The sequence below is a fragment of the Xiphophorus hellerii genome, chromosome 12, assembly GCF_003331165.1.
Source record: "Xiphophorus hellerii strain 12219 chromosome 12, Xiphophorus_hellerii-4.1, whole genome shotgun sequence".
NCBI lineage: Eukaryota > Metazoa > Chordata > Actinopteri > Cyprinodontiformes > Poeciliidae > Xiphophorus > Xiphophorus hellerii.
In genome coordinates, this window is record NC_045683.1 from 30,628,330 (window position 1) to 30,649,452 (window position 21,123).

At 41.7% G+C, this 21,123-nt stretch overlaps 1 protein-coding gene across 1 annotated transcript in view; it reads left to right on the forward strand.

Annotated features, from left to right (window-relative positions):
* LOC116729621 (U4/U6.U5 small nuclear ribonucleoprotein 27 kDa protein-like) overlaps window positions 1-20,864 on the forward strand; it is a 33,748-nt gene extending 12,884 nt beyond the window's left edge. The window contains exons 6-9 of the mRNA XM_032578291.1: window positions 5,383-5,412; window positions 13,440-13,554; window positions 14,546-14,705; window positions 16,701-20,864. Of these exons, the coding sequence (XP_032434182.1) occupies window positions 5,383-5,412; window positions 13,440-13,554; window positions 14,546-14,705; window positions 16,701-16,897 (502 nt within the window). The 3' untranslated portion in view covers window positions 16,898-20,864. The remainder of the gene's footprint in view (window positions 1-5,382; window positions 5,413-13,439; window positions 13,555-14,545; window positions 14,706-16,700) is intronic.
* The last annotated feature ends 259 nt before the right edge of the window (window positions 20,865-21,123 follow it).

Genomic DNA, 21,123 nt, shown 5'->3' on the forward strand with positions numbered 1-21,123 from the left:
TGCGCTTTTACACATTATATTTTGTCATTAGCAAAATACCAAATGTTCCGGTTATTATTAATTAGAGGCAGCTCTAAACAGATTTTCTAAACAGATCTTTAGCCTTGATTTAGAGGAAGTCTGTCTTTTGGCAGTTTTTTCAGTTTTCTGGAAGTTTGTTCCAAATCATTAGAGCATAAAAACTGAATGCTGCTATTGTCGTTTATTTCAAAAGGGATAATGCACATCACAAAATATGCCAGACTTGGCCTAAAGAGCTAGTTTCTGTCTGTTGTACCACAAAGGTAAAATCAATACAAAGTCAATATATTACAGAGGAATACAGACAACTTAATAAGCTTCGTTCAAAAAGAGAGTAATAATAATAATGGTCAATAAAAAGCATTTTTTTCATTCTAAAAGGAGCACATCAAGTTACACAATTAAAAAGAATAAAAAGCAATAAATTAGAAAAGGCTCACTACAATATGAACAATGCATAAAAGAATAAAGATAAGAGTCACAGGATCAGTGTCTGCATATCTAACTATCTAATCGTGCTTCTCCCAAAACAACAACCCAAGCAGACTGTACCGTCTCTTTAGACTAACTGAGTGGTACGTATAGTACTACTGTGTTCTGCACTGCACAGATGGGATGTGTTGGACATTCCTTCATTTGTAGATCAGTGTTTGCTGTTGGAGTTCATCTTGGCGTGGGAATCTCTCTCTTTTTTTAGGCCAGAGTTGGGATTAAACATCCCAACATTTTTTCTTTTTATAAACTCTTCATTGTTTTCTTCCAAATATATGCCCATTTTTTATGCTTCTCTTCCCAAAAAGGTTGAAACGTAGCAGCTGATTTAAACTCTGGCCGGTGTTTAAAGTGTCGCAATGAACTAATTTGCCAAAGGTAAACAGTTCAAGAAGCGCCAATAAGGTGAATCGTGTCACATGAAGGCTGATTGTTATATACGAGACTGTGTGTTGTCGAGATATGACTGATGGTGACAAAATGAGTTGTTCTTCCACTCCCACTACGCTTCAAGAGACGGAGTGCGCCTCCAGCTCGGATCATGTGCGAACACGTTGAGCCACGGCTGCTTTTCAGACACGTCAAGCGTGAAACGTGGGATTAGCCGCAGGTCCATCTTCGTTTACCCGCACGAATTTCTAAATGGCTCTTCGCTTTGGTTTCTAGATGAGATTCTGACTTTCCTGTCCGCTTGGTCCGAATTCTCATTCAGCCCATTGTACTGCGATTTAAAGGCCTGGTGTAATGCCCTCCCAGTTTTCTGTTCCATCCCGACTATTTGGATGTGTGAATGACAGTGTCACTGTAAGCCGAGCCAAGAAAGCGTGGCAGAGTATTAGGGCCACGCTAAGGAAATACAAAAAAAGAAATTATGAGAATGAAGTTGTAAGAGCATAAAGTCATAATATTACAAGAATAAAGTCATGTTACGACATTATGCTGGTAACATTGCGACTTTATTGTCATTATTTTGAATTTATTCTTGTGCAACTTTATTCCCATCTTATTTCAACTTTCTTGTACAACTTTATTTTCAAATTATTATGACTTTTTCTTAGTGTGTGGCTCTAAGCAGAAGATTAGGTGAATTATTTTTGCCGTGTCTGAGTCTTCCAGCTCTTCCTATTTTAGCCTGATTGGTTTAATCTCTTTCTTTTTGGGGTCTGAAAACAAATTGGCTGAAACGTGAAAAGCTGCAGGAGAATTTGGTGCAGTGGATGATATGGGACTTCTTTATTTAGTCACTGTTTGTTGCTAAACTTCCTCCAGTCACTTACTACTGCAGATTGTATTGCAGTAAATTACTGTTGCTGCTCCAGTCTTGTGTGGTAATTAGCTGAAAAAGTTTGACCTAGTTAGACTTCAGCTTCTAGTTCTGTGTTTGTTTTGCTCTTGTGTTTCCTTATTCGTCTGTATTCACTTTTCTGAATTTAAATCATTATCAGTAGAGGGAAAAAGTAATTTAGAAAGCCTGGCTTAAATATAGTCTTGGCGCTGTAAAGCTTCTTTGAGATTTCCATCATGCACTAATGTTATTCTCCCATAAAAAACATACCTGGAGTGTTGCTTTGATTCTTTCATGAATGTTTGAGAAATTCTTTAATCTCCATGGCAACCATTCAGCTGTGCAAAACGCATGGGTAGACCTAGGCCTGCCTTCGAGACACGGCTCCTCCTCAGAGCTGCTGGTTTCCAAGCTTCCACCTCACAGAGCAACCCTAAAATCCTTGCGACTTTTCCACTCTTTCCCAGCTCCTTCAGACTAGCCAGCATCAATTAGCAAACACCTGGTGGTACTGTCGGCTGAGCTCATTATAGGAGCTACTTCTCAGTGAAATGTTGATTAAAAACGTTGTTAAAGGTTAATAGAGGAGCCATGTTGTGATACCTTCCTGAAGACGGAGCTTCAGAAAGAGCAGGAGCTTCTTAAAGAGACAGAACCCTAATTTCAAAGCACTAAATTACAAAGTAAATATTCTTTTAAGTCATATTTGTTATATGTATCATTTTTATACAACTGAATGTAATATAGTTACTATGTGCCTAGAAAATATATAATACTGCCCCTTTAAGAACCACCCTGATAATCATTAAGATTGTCTTAACGGGAAATTTTTGCCATGTGAACTAGGCATAAGGCACTTTCTGAATAACCTTTAGCTAAGGGAGGTAAAATTTCTAAGAAAAATGTTAGAATTCATATAATTCAAAGAGTTTTCTTAGAAGGACGTGACTTGGAACAACTTTCAGTCTTAGGACTCATTTTTCGAACAAGCTTTGATTTTTAGTTTACAACCAGCCAATCAAGAAACACTAGTTGGGACCAATCAAAGGCTTAATTGTCAAATTTCAGTCTTTAGTAAATTTCTCAGCATCTTTTTGCTGTTTGGCTATTTACATTAGTAAAGTAAAGCTGCCTCAGTCACTGACTCAGCACAGCGGCCCTTCTCTGCACTGCAAAAACACAAAATCTTTTTGGTCTAGTTTCTACTGCAACCATCTTTGTACACTTGAATTTAGACCAAACTATCTTACAAGTAACTTTTAGATATAGGAGCTTATATAAGACAATAGTTCCTTAATTTTGATGAAAAGCACTGTTATTCCACTTATAAAAAGACATTTTCCCCGGTTTATAAGTGAAAAAATCTACCAGTTGAACTAGTACTTTTCATCAATATTAAGGAATTTTTGACTTATGAAAACTCCTATATCTAGTTTCAAAGTTACTTGTAAGTTAGTTTTATCTACAAACTAGACCAAATTACTTGCGTTTTTGCAGTGTGTGACATCAAACTGAACTTCAACCTGACTCTGTTCGGTTTACCTAAAGGTTTGTGCATTTTGCATCCCAGTTGAGCACTTCCTTGATCTTAAACGAAAGATCGCAAACACTCGCGGCCCAACCAATTACGCAAGCTAGTGTAATTTCAAATGTGCCGTAGTGCTGTGGTAGCTACGTGTGACAGGGGTGGGGACCGGGGGGCGGGGGGGCAAACAACAGAGGAACCAAGGCGGGAGGAAACATCTTCCAGAGCCAAAAATCCAGCCTGAATATGTAGGATCCCTTCGCTGCCAGATTTGTTATGTCACCCGTGGCTGTCTGCCCTGTGCAGGAATGCACGCTGTCCTGGAGGGGGGAGGAGGGAGGCCGGGCGAGAAACGGAGCACCCCCGACTGGCTGCCTGAAACTTGATGATGCCCACACAAGCAGCTCTGTGCCACATCAGGAGAACAGGCTTCACTTACAGCCTTTTAAACATCTCCCCTCCTCCCCTCTCCCCTGCTGCAAAACAAAATCTCTCTCTCTCTTTTTTTTTGGGAGCTTTAATGCATTATTCCTAACAGGAAGTCGTAAAACATGTTAAACATCCTGCCTCGACGTCAAAGTTTGAATGAGTGTCTTAAGTCGGTGGCAGTGTGGGGTGTAGCGCAGCTGAAAATGCGGAGTTTATTTTTGGGAGTCGTGGTGGGACAGGGGATCAGGGGTCAGGTGGAGGTGGATGAGCTGAACTCGCCGTTTTCTTTATACCGTTTACTCCCAGGTTAGTTAGTTTTCCTTTTGTCTTTTTCAAAAACATATCCTCCCCCCTCGTCCCCTCCATATTCTGCATCTGCTCTGTTTGCGTTTGAGTTTGCGACTGAATGCACCACTGCAATGCAGGAGCAAAGCTAGCCATCAACACACCTCCATCTCTCCTTTTACCTCTGCTGTGCTTCACCCAACCCCTACATTGATCAGGACAACATGTACACTGGAGGATCTGGCAACATGAACGGCTGAGTGGCATCTTACACTGACTAGCCTTCGGGTTATGAGCGCAGTGTATACCCTCTGGTTCTCTTTATCACGGGTCAGTGGGTAAAGGCGGTCCTTAAAGTTCCCACGTAGTGTATTTATTTAGAACAACCATAAAGTTTGTTTCTGAGAATAAAATAACATGATCAGTTTTTGCTATTTGCTGAAAGAGGCAGTATCATTTAAAATTGACTTTCTTTTTTAGCTTTACATCATGTTCTAATATTATTCCCTCATCAAAAACAAAGCTTGAGTGTTGCTTTGATTCTTTCATGCGTGTTTGAGAAATCCTTTAATATCCATGGCAACCATTCAGCTGAGCAAGATGCCTGGGTGGGCCTAGCTCCACCTTCACGGACGAAGCTCCTCCTCCAAGCTGCAGTCCCAAACTTCTGTTATATATGGGTTCTATATTAACCCATTAACGCTTTTAACGGGTTACCAGAGGAGCCATGTTGTGATGACTTCCTGGAGGCGGAGTTTCAGAAAGAGACAGAGACCCAAATTTCAAGGCATTAGATTACAAAGTAAAATTTCTTTTAAGTCATGTTTGGTATATACAATATACACATGGTTACTTGATTATGCCCTAAAATGGCACTCTGTGCCTGGAAAACGCATAATATTTCCCCTTTGTGTGATTTCTTTTTTTAAATTATTAATATTATTATTATTATTTTTTTTTAAACACAATATTCTGTTTAAATTCTAGTGTTTTTGGGCACGCTGCAAAAATCTGTATTTTTTTTTGGCTTCAAATCGAAATGAATAAATTCAGCATGTAAAAGCCTGGAGGGAAATGAAAGCCTTTATAAACCAGCTCACACGTCAGAATATTTCTTCATCTTTCCTGAAATCCGTCTTTGTTATTTCTTTTTAGACAACCCGTACACGCCCACACAGCCATGTTTTTATTATTTTTTTCTCGGGTGCTCACTCCCCCACATTCAGGTCCTGGACTGCAGCAATGCCGCATGTAGAAGTCATTACTCACCCCGCGTAATTACTGCCACTGTTGTATTAGCGTTGATTTCGCTCACTTTCTCCTTCTGTCTTGTTTACCTCTGCAGGTCTACACACAATGAGATGGAAAAGAACAGGTGAGTAATAAAGTCTTCATATTTGTGTGTGTGTGTGTGTCTCTGCATGTCTTAGTTATTGGTGGAGCATCATCACATGGTACGCAGCTCACCCCAAAACACTATTAGTTATGATTCCTGGAAAACATTTAATCAACAGAGTTTTTACTAAAATCCTTCGAGTGTGATTTACCGCATCCCATCGGCGGCCATCTTTAAAACTATTCAACTGCATATCCAGTGGTATTCCCAGTATGTGAAATCAACAGTTCAGGTGCTTTTTAAGGGTTTTGGTGCAGAGTTACGGTACAGTTCTCCATATGCTTGGAATATTTTCACATTTCCCCGTTGACCAAAATATTTATTTGTTTGTGCCAGTCCAGACCAACATAAAACTCTGTATAATCGTGAAATATCAGGAAAATTGTTTATAAAAAGTGCAGAGTAGATAATGCCTCTAAATGAAATCTAGAACCATTTACCCTCATAGTTACTGATTAGTAAATATAGTCCACTTTTGTGCAATGTTAAGTCAGTACGGTGTCAATAAAGTTGTTGTGTGAAGGCCTCAGAGGTTTATTAGAAAGCATTATGACCGAGGAACGCAGCGGCACAACTATGAGTTGCGCATTCCACAGCTTCCACAAATAAATATGGGACAGTCGCAGCAGAAAACCAAAACAATGACTGCTCCAAACACACGACCAGAGCTGCTATGTAATAGTTTTAATAAAAGTAGCATATTAATGTGTTAAAATGGCCTAGTCAAATTCAGAGCTAGATCCAAATGAGAATCTGTGTTTTGAAGATTGATTTTCACAGATGCATTCTGACTGAGCTGAAGCCTTTTTGTGAGTCTTTAGCTCTATAAAGCTGGTAGAGACTTGACCCTGCAGTCAGGGCTGAATTACAATGTGTTTTATGCCTTTCAGATGTTTCAGTCATAGAAATCTTGAAAGCAACAGTTGTTTTTTTTTAAACTTTCTTCTGCCCAGTTATGCACTATTTAAGGTTGGTCCGTCCTAAAAGAAATCTCAGTGACATCTGTGGTTGTAACGTACAACAAGAGTATTGGAGCCATACTAAGAAAAAAAAATCTATAAAATTATGAGAATAAACCGGTGCAAGAATAAAGTTATAAAATTACGAGAATATAGTTCTAACATTACAACAAAGTCATACGAAAATAAAAAAGTCATGAGAAGAATAAACTTGTAAGAGAACTAAATCATACAATTATGAGAATAAAGTCATATTAACAGAATAAACTCATACAAGAATGGCTCTGAAATTACTGGAATATTCAAAATAATATGAGAATAAAGTTGTAATAATATGGCGACAGAGTCATAATATTTAAAGAATTAAGATTTTGAGAAAGAAGTTGTAATATTATGACTTTATTCTCATCCGACTTTATCCTAGTAATTTTATTTCTTGTGTTTTCTTAGCTTGGCCCTCGTATGCTCTTATAGTGACATTATAAAACACAATACTTTAGAAAGGCTCTGTAAAACTCATTCAAGCTTTAAAACGCTTAAAATGCTCGTACAGATTTATTTAAACTCTTAAGTAAAACTAATTGTTCATGCTTTTTTTTCATTGGTACTCCCTCTGCTTACAGGATCTAGTGAACAGTTTGCTGAGGGGAAAAAAAACCCCTCAGGTTTACGAGGCTTTTGTAATCCAAGCCTCGGGCCTCAATAAAACACCAAATCAGGTGTTGTCCTGAGACAGAACAAGAACTCGCAGTGTGCGCCCTCTGACTAAAAGAGTCTTAACCAGGGTTGGTTGCCGTAGTGATGCCTTGGGCTGAGTGCTGCAGCAGGTTTCTGCTGACTGAGCCTTCATTTGTTCGCCGTGGCCTCCTGACACCCAAAAGATACATGAGGTGTCTTTGTCTCATCAGCTGACTCGCCATCCCTTCTGGCTCAGGAGCTGATCTTGTTTAAACACCAAAAGCAATTCACAAAATCACACTTTTATCAGCTCATTACTACATGTAGCATCTCTTCAGATTATGCAAAACTACCACGAGTTGGATAATGATTTACTTTCTTTTTCAGTCTACAACAGAAAAAGCTCATTAATTATCTATTTCAGCTTCTCAGATGTGATTTTTTTTTTTTTTCTTCCCTTCAGCGCAAATTTAAGTGAAATATCCTTTTACTCCTTTGGGTGCTTTAAAGCTTTATAGACTTTGAGGAATTCAGACAGAGGCTGGGTAAACTAGTCTTAAGAATTTCCCCACATTTTCTAGTTTTAGCATTTCTTTTAATCTACTCATGTCTAGATCGCAGCTCCAATTCATGTTCTGTGAATTACCGCAGCAATTCGCAGAACATGCAACACACATTAATCTTTATAGGCAGCTGTCTCCTGCAAACTATACTAAAGCAAAATTGGCATAGAAACAACCCTCAACAATGCAAGAGCAGACCTGCACAGTGTACCACATCGTACATTTTCCATCGACATGACACAGAGGGATGTGTAAGAGTTGGGAATTTTTTCACTTTGCTGTTGTTTAGTAGTTTAGGGGAAGAGCGACATTGTTTACGTTTTCATTTAACCCTCTGTTGGTCTTATTTTTTACTTAGTTGAAGCCAATTCTGGAAATTAACATTTGTCATTGACACCAAAAGTAAAGCAGACACATTTAACAATTCTTTATTAGCTATTAGAGACAATTATGTAATCATCTGGCTGATACGCCACCTATTGGCAGAGATGGTGACTCTGGTTTTCGGTCGTGGACTTGACTTATTTGGCGCAAAAAAAAAAAAAACAACAAACAAAAAACCCTTCAGACTTGATTTGGACTCAAGACCAGACGTAGAGTCAATTACATGTTTTCTTGTACCGTAATTTGATGTGCTTGATGTGATAGCCAACACCGTTCACAGATCGAAGGTTATTTATGGCTCTTAATGATGTGTTCACATTTGTTTTCATTTCATAACAAGGGCCAGACAGACATCTCTCTAAAAAAAGTTACATTTTATGACTCCTGGTCATTTCAGGTAAAAGAAAAAAAAAAACATTGTGTCCCTATTTGGCTAGCTGCATCTAGCTGCTAGCTAAAAAAGGCACTTCCTGATTACAAAATAAAAGTCAATAGGCGACGGTACGAACATGTCTGTGATTCATTCAGAAAAGTGAATGTTTTTCTTGGAGCATAAATGTATATTTAATGGTTTGAATTTAGCCTTTTAATCAACTTCAAAATAATTCAAACCAGATAAATTATTTGCATGTTGAATTGCATTTAAAGATTCAAAGGTAATTGTTAAATGGTTGTGAACGTGCAAACAGTGCAGTGCAGAAGGCAGACTGGATGGCATGCATTGGGTGAAGATGTTAATTTACATGTTAAAGGCTCGACTTGGACTTGGGAATCAGTCGTCTGTTACCAGACCGCCGACTGTTGCCCTTGGCATCGTGACAGACCAAATATCATCACCTGATAAACTCCTGAAAGGCTGCCTTAAAATGAGTTCACTCAACTCTCACTCTGAAGTTAGCGTCGGACTCAAAGGTCCAACATTTTTAGCTTAAAAGAGCCACTTTTCCACCTGCAAAATTAGAAATTCAGAATAAAAAACATCTCATTTTTTTTTTCTACATGCCCAGCAATGTAGCACTCAGAATGAACGCCAAGGTGATGGCCGACAGATTTACTTTCACAAGTGGAGTGTTACAACTTTCACTCTGATGCTCCCCTTGATGTATGTACAAAACTTCATTTGGGAATCTCTTTGGGTTTATTTCAAACATAATGGAGATGGAAAAGAACGAAAGAAAGGGGAAACAGTTCAAAGGGAAAGGAGGAAATGAGAACGGAGGGGAGAGAGCAAGTCAACACCCTGGAAGTCTGCTTCTACACCCGCAGAAAGAGAGAGAAAAGACAAAACATTGCAACAACTAGCAAATGCTTATATATATATAGGCTTGTTACAATAAACAATGAATCAATTAATCACATGATAAACTAAAGCAAGTTCAAACATTTCCATTTTATTGATTTATCGATTTTCTCTTTTTCTCTCTTTTTCTACCAAACTTTGGATGATAAAAGTCTTCGGTCTGGTGATTTGGTCTCAACCAGCTCTTTTTTGTTTCCAGAGACTTCATAACTCATTTTATTTATTGTGTTTATATATTTTTGGATATTTAAAATGTCTTCCAGTTCCAGTGTTAAATGTTCATTAGAATTTGAAATTCAGTGATGTTTGAGAGGGTGTGCTTGCATTGCTGTGCCATTACTATTGTATTACTTAAAAATGTTCTCAAAACAACAATATTATCGTTTATCGCAATAACCTCTGGGAGAATTTATCGTCCAGCAAAATTTGTTACCATGGCAGGCCTATTTATTTAACAATGAGACTACTGATAGTCTCATTGTACATTGTACATGGTTCAAGTTAAGTCAAGATTTATTTAGTGTTTTACTGGAGTTGTAACCGTAGTAAAACACCATCTTCAGAGAGGTTTCACTTCTGGCACTTCTGGACGAAGAGTGGTGGGAGGTTAAAGTTGATGCTTTCACCTCCTGCTGGTTACGTCACAGGAATCAAAACTCTTGTCTCCTCCTTTTAATTTGCACAACGGGCGCAGAAAACTAGCTTTTGTTTGACGTAAAGAAGACCTGTAGTCATAGCAGTTTCTTAATGAGAGGAGTCCTGCGTGACAGCGTCGGTGACGGAAGACAGCGCTCAGGAAGGTTGTCGACATTTATATGAACAGAAATCCGAGAGGGATAGTTGATCCAAAGCAGCAGCTCAGCTGAGCGGCCGGAGGATCCATGCTAATGTTTCCCTCCCAGTGGGCTAAAGGGCCTCTGCTCTGTGTCTGTGTAGGACAGTTTGGTCGAACGCGAATATCTCCCAACCGCTGAATTAAAAAAAAACATAATAATCATCTCCACGTGGAAAACTTTCTGAACCTTTTCCTGCCTCCAACATCCTGCAGAAACTCCGTCGTAGTGCGGGCAAATCGCCACCCACCAATTCCGATTCTTGCTCACACACACTGCAGCGTGCCGGCGTGTGTTTGCGTGTGTGTTTACTTCGACCGTAACCCGACTCCAATCAGCAGCGCATTTTCTACTTGCACGCAAGTCTCTCCATGCCGGCTGTAAGGGGTCAGAGGGCGAATGCAAGGACAGCGACTTGATTTACTGCTGTCGGGGGCCAGAAGGCTCCAGATGACCTACGTGTGGTTCTGAGTGGAAAAGACAAACTATTTTCAGCTGCAGTGCAACGAAGCGGCCGGACTTTCAACTTTTAGTTTGGATCCGGCTCTGTCTTTAGGCTGACAAGAACATTCTCACCCGTTGACACGCTAAACCTGAAGAACCTGTCGCCGATAAGGCGCAGAGCGCTGTGGCCGTGTCGCTTGGCTGTGACCTGACGAGTCTGCTACTCGGCAGCGTTGTTTAGCAAACATTAGCTTGCCCCTTTGAGACCTTATTATGTCAGAACAACCTGGGCGTGGACGTTGCCAGGTTATGTAATGGCACTTTGGACGCCCTTTGGACGGAGTCAGCTGAGAAGGAGACGCTTGTTCTCAGCTGTTGACTGCGGCGCTACGTGTGCGAGTTTGTGTGTGCGTGCAAAAGCTTCTCACACCGCGCAAGGGGTTGAGAATATAATTAAAAGCTTCCTCTGCCCACGTTCAAACCAGTTGTACATCTGTCATTGTGTCCGATTTGAATAACTCTGACACAGACGGCGGTGGCGTGCCGGGCCTTCAGCCGGAGAGGGGGGGGGAGGAAACGCAACATTTAAACACTCTGCTGTCGGGACGAGTCTGACGTATGCGGGGCACACAAACACAAGCACACAGACACGTACACACACCCCCAGCCAGGCCAGAGGTGTGTGTTGTGTAACAGTGGGGATCAAGTGGTTAGCTCCACGCTCCGAACTTCAGCAGGCGTCCTGGCCTGGGAGATGTGAGAGCAGGAAACGCATCGGGGAAGAGAAATGCAAATGTGAACCGGGGAGGTTACTGCACTAGTCTGTTCACATGTGATCTCAGGGTTTCAGCGTTGATCTGTTTGCTGGTCTCGCTTTGATGCTGCTCAGCATTTTCTGCTCCGAAAGTGAGTGGAGCAGCAGTGGTTGTGTTTGTTTGTTAGCCAAAGAGAGGAAAAGGAAGAAACGAGAAACCTTTGGAAGTGCAAAAAGATTTATGCAGTGGTGACGATACTTTTCTACATCATCAGTAAAGATCCCTTCAAATTAGGGCTGGGACTTTATTGTGTAATGAATAACTTCTTTCTTTTGTATGTAAAAAAAGAAAATAAAGAAAAAACGTTCCTTCTGGAATCTTTGCATGAGGCAACAAAACCTCCTCTCTGTCCTCTGGGGTCCAACCTGGAGTCCATTTGCAAGCGACGATGGATGACAAACCTGATCCTACTGGCCCACCTGGGATTTCATTTTTGTTTTAAAAGAAAAACAATCTGACGGGATGCTGGAAAAGACTACTGTTCTATTGAGGTTGTGCTGAAATTTCATCTCAATGCTAAACATGTAGCAGAAGCGCAGACTTCCCCAGTGCTAATGTGAGCGTTCACAGTCCACATCTTTTAAAGAAGTAGTTCACGAATGATCCTGAGTTCCTGAAACAATTAAAAGCTGAATGGGTAGAATAACACTTTGCATCCAACTGGTGGTTAAATGACCTAAATAACTGATTAAAAACCATAAATATATTTGTGTTTGAGCTCATAAGTCTCATGGAGACATGGCCACCCCAACATGCCAGTTGTCTAACACTGAGTATTACATGTTTGTTTTTTTTGTGCCACACTCTCCTCTGTGTTTGGCTCATATACATCATAGTGGACAGACAGGGGAAGCAGAAAGTCATGGACTACAAATTAAATCTTACTACGACTTAAAAAGCAAAGCGTAAATCAAGTTAAAAGTTAATAACGTGTGACGTTTCTGCTGAATATTTTAGTGTGGAAATGTTTTACAGCCGTAACTCTGAAGTTCCTCTAGTGGGAGAGTTGTGGCTAATTCCCCACATTTCTTTAGCAGCTATACTTTCAGTAATTAGGAAGTACTCCTCGTCTGCTGTCCATTGTTCTCTCAGATCAGGAAGTGCAGAAAGTGTTGCACGCGTGAAAAAAAAAAGGGACATCAAAATAGTTGGGATAAGTTGGTTTTTTTTGTTTTGTTTTTTTAACTAAAGATTTAGCGTAAAATAGACAAAAGCACACTGAGAAGCATCTGCTACTTATTACACAGCAGAGATAATTAACTCGCTCTTGGAGCACGCTGCCCTATTTACTATTTAACTGTTTGGGTCTTAAAACACCCATATATAAAGAAAAAGTAAATAAATGCGACGCTTTTGCTCTTCTCTTGTAGTGAGCATTGATAAAAATATCATCTCAAAGTGTTTTGGAAGTGTAAGAACGCTGCTTTTCTTCACGGTGAATCTGATGAATGAACATCCACCCACTGGTGGTTCCATATTTTTGGGGGGGCCTTTCAGAATGTGTGAACAATGCTCTGAACAACGATTGCAGTGTGTGTGTGTGTGTGTGGGTGTGTGTGTGTGTGTGTGTGTGCGTGTGTGGGCACGGTTATCACTGATTGTTCAAAAATGACGCTCCCGAGCCGCGTGTCGTAGTAAGACGCTGCTGGCTGGAAGGAAGCGTCTCCATATTTAGAGGAAAATCATTCGGTTCAGCTCGTGGTGCCGAGGAACTCGAGCCACAACGCGCGCCTGTTGGCACCGTTTGCGGAGGAGGTGGATTTCTCATCCCATGTGTCCTTTTCTGAAGAGCGTAGCCGGCCTCTCTTTGGAAAGTAACGTGCAGTATGGATCAGAATGCGCTAAAGCGGTGAAATCCAAGAATATCTCAGCCCACACAAGGTTAACGGTGGGCTCCGCTTGGTAAATGCGTATTTACTGAAATGCAGGGGCATTGTTTGCCTCTGTTCCTGAGGAGGAAATAGTTTGGTTTGATTGTTCAACCATTTTTTTCCCCACCCTTTTTTAATTTTACTGTCTTCTCTCTCCAGACGGGCACATCTACGGCTGTGCCTGGAGCGCTTGAAATCTCTCGTTCCTTTGGGACCAGATGCCAACAGGCACACCACCCTCAGCCTGCTGATGAAGGCCAAAGAACATATAAAGGTACTAATACGAGCAAAACACATTTGTTTGTTGCTATGGTTTCTTGCTTTTCTTCTTTCTCTCTCTCTCTCTTTCTGCAGGTGTAGAAGCAGACTTCCTAGGGTGTTGTTCTCTATCCGTCTGTCTCTCATCTCCTTAGTTTCCTTTAAACCTTTCCGTCTTCTTTTCCATCTCCACGTCCATTACATTTGAAATGAACCCGAAGCAATTTCTGTTAAATATTTCTACTTGTATATGAAGTGGAGCATCATATCAAAAAGCTGTAGTGCTCCTCCACTGGACGTAAATCTGTTGGACCTCACCTCGTCACCTGGACAACAATTCTGAGAAAAGAACACACATTTAATCTGTGGCTCATTTGTTAATATGTTGTGTTAAGCTTGCAATAGTATTGAATTTCATTCATTCCGTCAATCGTGTTCACGTTTTTTTCACAAGGTCTGTCTTCAATTGTTGGGATTTTATGTAGTAGACCGATACAATGTCTTTCCAACAGCCTGGAGTATCTAGAGACTCAGCCCTTTCTTGTCTACAAAGCAGCTCAGACTCAGACGAGATGGAGAGCGCCAAAGTCTTACCTCTAGACTCTTGAGTCAGATTATACTAGGCCATTCCAACTTTTGGATCTTAGTCAACCCTGACCAGCTTTCCTGTCCCGCCTGGAGAGAAACATCCATACACCGCAAAGTAGCGGAGGGTCAGGGTAAGGTCCAGAGTTAGTTTTCTACTGCACACTCCTTGCTAAGCTTGTGGATGGCCATGTCCAGGTAGATCTTTATGATGCAGTTTGTCCTCTAATGTTCTCCTACAAACCTCTTAGGCCTTCGTAGAACAGCAGAGCATCTAAAGGCCATTGAGTCTAAAATTTGTTTTTGCAGTGTGAGAAAATCTGAAAAAGTTCAAAGGTTCTGAATACTGTAAAGGGTACAAACTGTCCGGCTGTATCAGCAGCTCCTAAAGGGCTCCGTTTCCTGTCTGCCCCGATGTTCAGAGGCTAGAGGAGAGCGACAGGAGAGCTCAGCACACCTTGGAGCAGCTACAGCGGGAGCGGAGACACCTGAGGAGGCGCCTGGAGCAGCTGGGAGTGGAGCGGACCCGCATGGACAGCACCGGCTCCACCCGCTCCTCGGACAAGTCCGACTCTGACCAGGGTGAGCGCCAACAACACAGGCTCAAAGTCTGATGCATGTCAGGGTTTCCCCCCAAAAAACTGCTAAGCTCAATGGTAGGGGGCGCTAGAGCAGTCCATTAGCAGCCCACAGAGTTTCTGTGTTAAAAATGTTAAAGGTTACAAAAATGCTGAGGTCCTTGAGCAGATATCATAATTTGGAAATAATAGCGAGTGACGCCAATGGGCAGGTGAAGGGATGGTGCAGTTGATGCATCCACTATAAACCTAGCTGAATTCATCTTTACTGTTACTGATGTATTAAAAAAAGCCCTATTTGAAATAAACAACACTTAGCCTGGCAGCCCGCCAGGCTGGTAATACACTGGGGGAAACTCTGCATATATCCATCCACCAAAATTCATGCAACACCCTGAGTAACCTCATGGTTGGGAACTAGAGGTGTTCCAGCTGTTTTTCGATCAAAAAGATACAAAAAAAACAAAACAACTTTTTTAACTGGAATCAAAGCTGATCAGAAAAACTTGACATTTTTAAAAAATCAGCACATGGTTAAACTTTGTCATCCAGAGATGCAGCCGAGGTACATTTTGACGTCCTTGTATTTCATAGAAGCAGCACATTTCTCCTTGCGTGACGGCTAAAACTTCACGTTCCGATCCAGACCTGTGCCGTGAGCATTGATGGACTAAACACAGCGAGCGAGTCACTGCCTGAGTCAGCTGTGCTGCAGGTTTGAAGGGAGTAAGGTTTTATTAAGGCTGATTGGATAAAGTCCAACTAGAGTTTTGTTGCTCCATCTGAAACACACCAGTTTGTAGACGAAGCCGCTGAACTCCAGTTCTTTAACGACTGATTAACCAGCTAGTCGGCGTGAAAGCTTACGTCAACCAAACTGGGACCCACAGCTCAAATAAATCGTCCTTTCAGGAACTACACGTCCAAAAAATGACAACGATCCCTGAATTTGATAGATAAATTTGAGTTTTTCCTTCCAATGCACTGTATTCTTTAGTTCTGTGGGAAGAGACAGCCAGTAGCTTATTGTTGGATCCTGTACATCGGGGGCTGTAGAGACTGGAGTTTTGTGGTTGATTTCTAATCATCAGGTTTTGTAAATGTTTGACCTTTCTAAGCTTCTGCCTCACAGAGCAGCTCTGCCCTGCTGGCTCCTTCAGACTAGCCAGCAGTAATTAGCAAACACCTGGTGGAACTGTGTATCAACTGAGCTCATTATACAAGCCGCTTCCCAGTACAGCACTGGTAAAAACGTTGCTGAGGGGTTGCAATGACTCCCTAAAGGCGGAGTTTCAGAAAGAGCTGGAGTTTTTAAAGAGACAGACTCTCAATTTCAAGACGTTAAATTACGAAATGAAGTTTCTTTTAAGTTATATTTGGTGTACAGTAATTTTATAACAACTGAAAGTAAGAAAAGATACTTGAAGGTATTATAAAATTATTTTGTGTGGCTGTAAAATGCATAATACTGCCCCTTTAAAGACAAAATTATGACAGAGTTCACATTTAAACCTTCATTTAGCACATATATTAGCTAAATGCTAGGTTAGCATTACTAATGCTGTTATCTGTATGTTCTAGACCAGGGGGTTTCACAGTGTGGGAGAGCTACCGCCCCCTCTCAAAGAGGAAATTGACAAATGTTTGCCCTCCACCCCAAATCAGCATCTTCAGATCCAGCCCATTAAAATCCCAAATTTAAATAATCATGTTAATTGTACTTTTTAATATAATTTGACTTGACTCTGAAAGTCTGGCTCTCCCTCGCAGCCTGAATGAACCAACCTCAGACATGTCTCTACACACTACTAAAAGTACAATTTCTTTTGTTTAGTTTTTTTTATACCTCTATCTTTCTTACTTTCTAAATAGCTGAGTGTTCTCAGTTCAGTGGTCACTGTCAGACTCTGATCATGTCAACTCCTGATTTTCCGACGACGCCAGACTGTCTTTCTTGACCGCATGTAACCGCGCCTTGTCTTCCCCGTGTCTTCCACAGAGGACCTGGACGTGGACGTGGAGGGGACGGACTACCTGCTGGGTGACCTGGAGTGGAGCACCAGCAGCGTGAGTGACTCGGGGGACGAGCGAGGCAGCCTGCGGAGCAGCTGCAGCGACGAGGGCTACTCCAGCGCCAGCCTGCAGCGCCTGCAGGACACTCAGGAGACGGCCAAGCAGCTGGCCTGCGGCCTATAAACAGCCCGGACCGCCGAGCCGACACCCACCTCCACCTCCACCCAAAATCTACATCTCACCACTTCTTCCTGCTCAGACCCCGCCCCCCCCACCTCGCCCCTTCGTCCCACCCACCCGTCCTCTTCTCCTCTGCAGCTGACTTCCACTCAACTGCAGCAGCTCAGAGACGCCCATGCACACTCAGCTTTTCTTCTTCTTCTTCTTCTTCATCATCATCAGCGGTCAGTCTTAAGGGCGTTGCCCGTTCCGCTCCTCTCCGCTCTGTGCCAATCAAACGAGTGGGATTTGAAAGACACTCCGCCCCCTTTTCGCCTCTCCGTCCTCTAGAAACACAACTTTCAGCCAGAGAATGTTACCACACAATGTCCCACTGCCTCTTTTTCTACGCCTCAAGAGCCATGGGAAGCACTTCTAAGAGATTATTCTCTTGTATGACATACACACACACCCACACACACACACACATTTCCATCTCTCCCAGTTGTGAGACCTCTCCTCGGTGACGTGGGGCCCGTTTTTTCTGCCCCTCTCGCCACTGAAACATCAGTGCATGGTACCTTGCACTTGAAATTGCTTTTGTAAACAAAAACTGTCATCTTTTTCAATCGCCGTCTCTTGTAAAGCCCCGCCCCCTCCCGGATGAAATGAATGTTTGTGAAACTTGTCAGTCGGCAGACTCTGCGGACGCTAAACCAGACCGACCGCACGTCGAGTTTAAACTATCTGAGCCGGCAGCAATACATCCTGTGGTGACTGAAGCTTTAGCTGGCAGGCTCCTTTTGTGACTTTTTTTTTTTTTTAAACGTCCACCTCTGCCATTCGCGGCGAGAAGGGAAAAAACAAAACGATGCGAGATTGTGAAGATGTTTGTGGGTTTCCGATGGGTTCTGCCTCTCTCTGACGACGGTGGCGTTTTTACAGCGTTCCCCTTTTCCTCTCCCCGCCCCCCGTAAAGGGACGACGGCCACTAACCTGTTTTTTTTTTTTTTTTTCTGCCAGGTGCTAGTACATCGTTGTACGCTAATCTGTCACTGCCCCAGCTGTTAACAGGAAGGGAAAAAGCCCATCTACCTAAAAGCAGTCGAGAGACTTGAACACATTCCACGACATAAAGAGGAGAAGCTGGTGAGACTGAGATTATTATTTTTGTGTGTGTTTTGAAAGTGGGCAGTCACATTAATTACATGAAGGTTAAGTTTGGGTCAGGATAGGGTGGGGGTTTTTTTTGTTTGTTTTTTTTTGTTCTTTTTAGCGGGAACACTTAGTCAGAGGCCCAAAGTTTTCTGTGTTTTCTCCTCTTAAAAAGCACTAAAATGTTAAAAACCACAGAAAAAAAAAATCCTTTGCCTTGCCATCATAGTTATTTATTATTTCTGGACAAATGTACACATTTTAATGTAAATAGTTCTCAAAAAGAGTTCTATGTCTATCACCAAATGTATTTATTAGATATCTTAAATATATAGATGAGTCTATAAAAAAATATATATATATATAAATATATACTTGGTCATAGCTTCTGTTAATTTTTGTGAGTTTTATGGAGAGTTTCCTACAACGTAGTTGTTTGCACAGCAAAGTCAATCCTTAGAAAAGTCTCTTGTGCCTCGAGGCGTTTGTTGTCTGTTGAATTTGGCTCAGTTTCATCATGGTTCGTTTTTGTTTTCTTTTTTTTTATTTCCCTGTGTTTAAAAGCCGTCCTGTCCGGTTACCGGTGTGGGGGACAGTGGAACAACAACAAAATAAAACTCAATATAACTTTGGAAAAATCTGGATTAAAAAGTTCAAAAGCAATGGAGATGCACCAATCAGGGTTCTCCTGGTCGATTCTGGTTTACTGTGAGGTCTGACCTGCTGATTTTGCTAAATTTTTATCTTCTTATTTTTTTCTACAGATTGTAACACAAAGAAAAAAAAAGAACTGAAGTATTAGAGTTGGGTTAAACACTAATTGAGGTAATTAAAGATTTTCCCCATTTGTCCCCAACTGGATGCTGGTCATTATGTCCATCAGGCATTTTACTTTTGAAGATTTGGTTGTTCTGTACTTAAAAAAAATATTTTTTTATTCCTCTTAGAAACAAAATGGCGCCCTCCGACATTGGACTTTTTGTACCTGACGAGCGTCAGTCTGTACTCCCGTCAGTCTGTACTCCCGTCGAAGCCATTTTGAATGTTTTGTACCTGCATTCAATAAATATCTCACATGGCTCCTTTCTTCCTGTTTAGACCTTTGCATTTTAATTAACTTTACACTTTGTTTTTTTACCAAATTGAAAAGTGAAGCTCTAAATTTTCTCTAAATTAAATTAATAATTCATAATAGTCATTCATTTCTAATTCTCCAGACATTTGGCCTAAAAACATTATTTGACAAGGAAAGATATTTCAAATGTTCAGATATTCCTAAATTATGATTCTGAATTCATCGATATGAAAAACGTTGCTAAGTGCGCGGTGTAAACGTGGCGAAAGTGTCGGGATGAAATGGCGCACACATGAGGATAAACTGGCTTGTTTACAGCGCAAAATTAAAGTATGGAGGGGTCAAAGGGCATCGATTTGGAGCAAAACGGTGGTACAAGTCTCAAAAGTTCAAATGACTTTTATTAAACTCAACAAAAGTGCATGAAATCATTACAAGTTATTCCATATTTACACCAAAAATAGTTGGATTCCATCCTCTAATCGATTCAGATTGGAGGAAAAGTCAGCAGGTTACGATCTCCGGTGCATCTCTACTGGTAGAAATTTGGTGACCAAATTCTAGGAGGCGATGATCCAACATCCCGTCCTCCCCCCTCCTGTCCCTCACCCAGAACTCCCAACATGGGCGCGCGGCTCCGCGTGCCCTTGGCAGCGATTCCGAATAGGCGCAGACCGCAGAGGCGCAACGCTGAAGGAACTCCCCTCTTGCGCATGCTCTACTTGTAAAGCTCAGCTAAAGCATTAACATGGTACACCAATGAAATGACAGAAAAAAAACCTCTCTAAAAACTGAAAAACTTAGATTAGAATTGTTTGGTCTGTTCGTGTGGCATGCTGCTTATTTTTGTCATGTTTAAAGTTTTTTTTGTTTGGTTTTTTTCCAACGGAGAGGAACCGCGAAACCGCTACTACACGAAAACGGACGTAAGAGGAGGGGCTAGCGGGCAGCTGTGTTTCACTGAAATGCCATCTGTTAGTTGATAGGCGTGTGTGTGTGTGTGTGTGTGTATTTGTCACTATCTTCAGAGAGAATTTCATTTTTGGGGTGGCAGAGGATGGGCAGCCAAGAAATGCCGTCTGGCTATTTTTCTGTTCCTGGTTTACGACTAGAACTGCCCGCACCTTCACTTCCAGTCCACCTGTGAGTTTTCTGGACTCGCCCATTCATTTCCCAGCTACCGTGTGTGAGCACGACGCCCTCCGTGTCGGCTCGTGCCTGGTCGCGGCCCACGCCCCTCAAATCGACCCCCCTCCTCCGGTGCTGTCAGCGTCCGGCTTAAGAAGCCGGTGTTGAATCTCTCGAAGAACAAGCCTACAGTCAGACCAGTCGTTTAAGCTTCGACGGAGTCTCTGTACCTCCATCCAAGATGGCTAACCATGCCTTAAGACGGTGACAAAAGTACGACCCGACACGAGTAAACCCACGCGCAAGCGCCTATGTTATACAGAAATGGTCATTCCTTTCCTCCGTGGCGCTCTTTCACACAGAAAACACACACCGTGTCGTCGCTCCATGAACATGGGCCCCGACCCACTCCCTCCTCTCTGCCGCCTTTCTCTTCAGGAAGGTCCGCTTTCTGTTTCCTGGGTGGTAGGATGGGTTTTTTTTTTCTGCACATACTTTTTAAAAATTGTGGAATCTGAGCATTGTCTTCTAAACGAATCACTACGTTGGGCCAAAGGACGCCCTCTGACAATGAATTGTGGAGCAGCAGTTGTGATAATAAAGAATAAACTATTTGAAACCCTTGTTTACCCACCTGGCTCCGTGTCTCAGTCTGTTTGTAGTGTTAGACATGTTGTTGCAGGGATGAATCCCACCAGTTTAGTCAGAGTTTTATCTGTGTGCCAGCACTCTGTGCAGGCAGAAAAAAACAGCAGAAACAAGAAGAATAAAAATAGAATCAAGAATATGAATATGAAGGTCTCTTTTAAAAATTCCAAAACCGGAGAGATTTTCAAATCTAAAAAAACGGTAAAAGTAAAATCACACTTTCCCGCAAAAGTGTTCTTTTGCT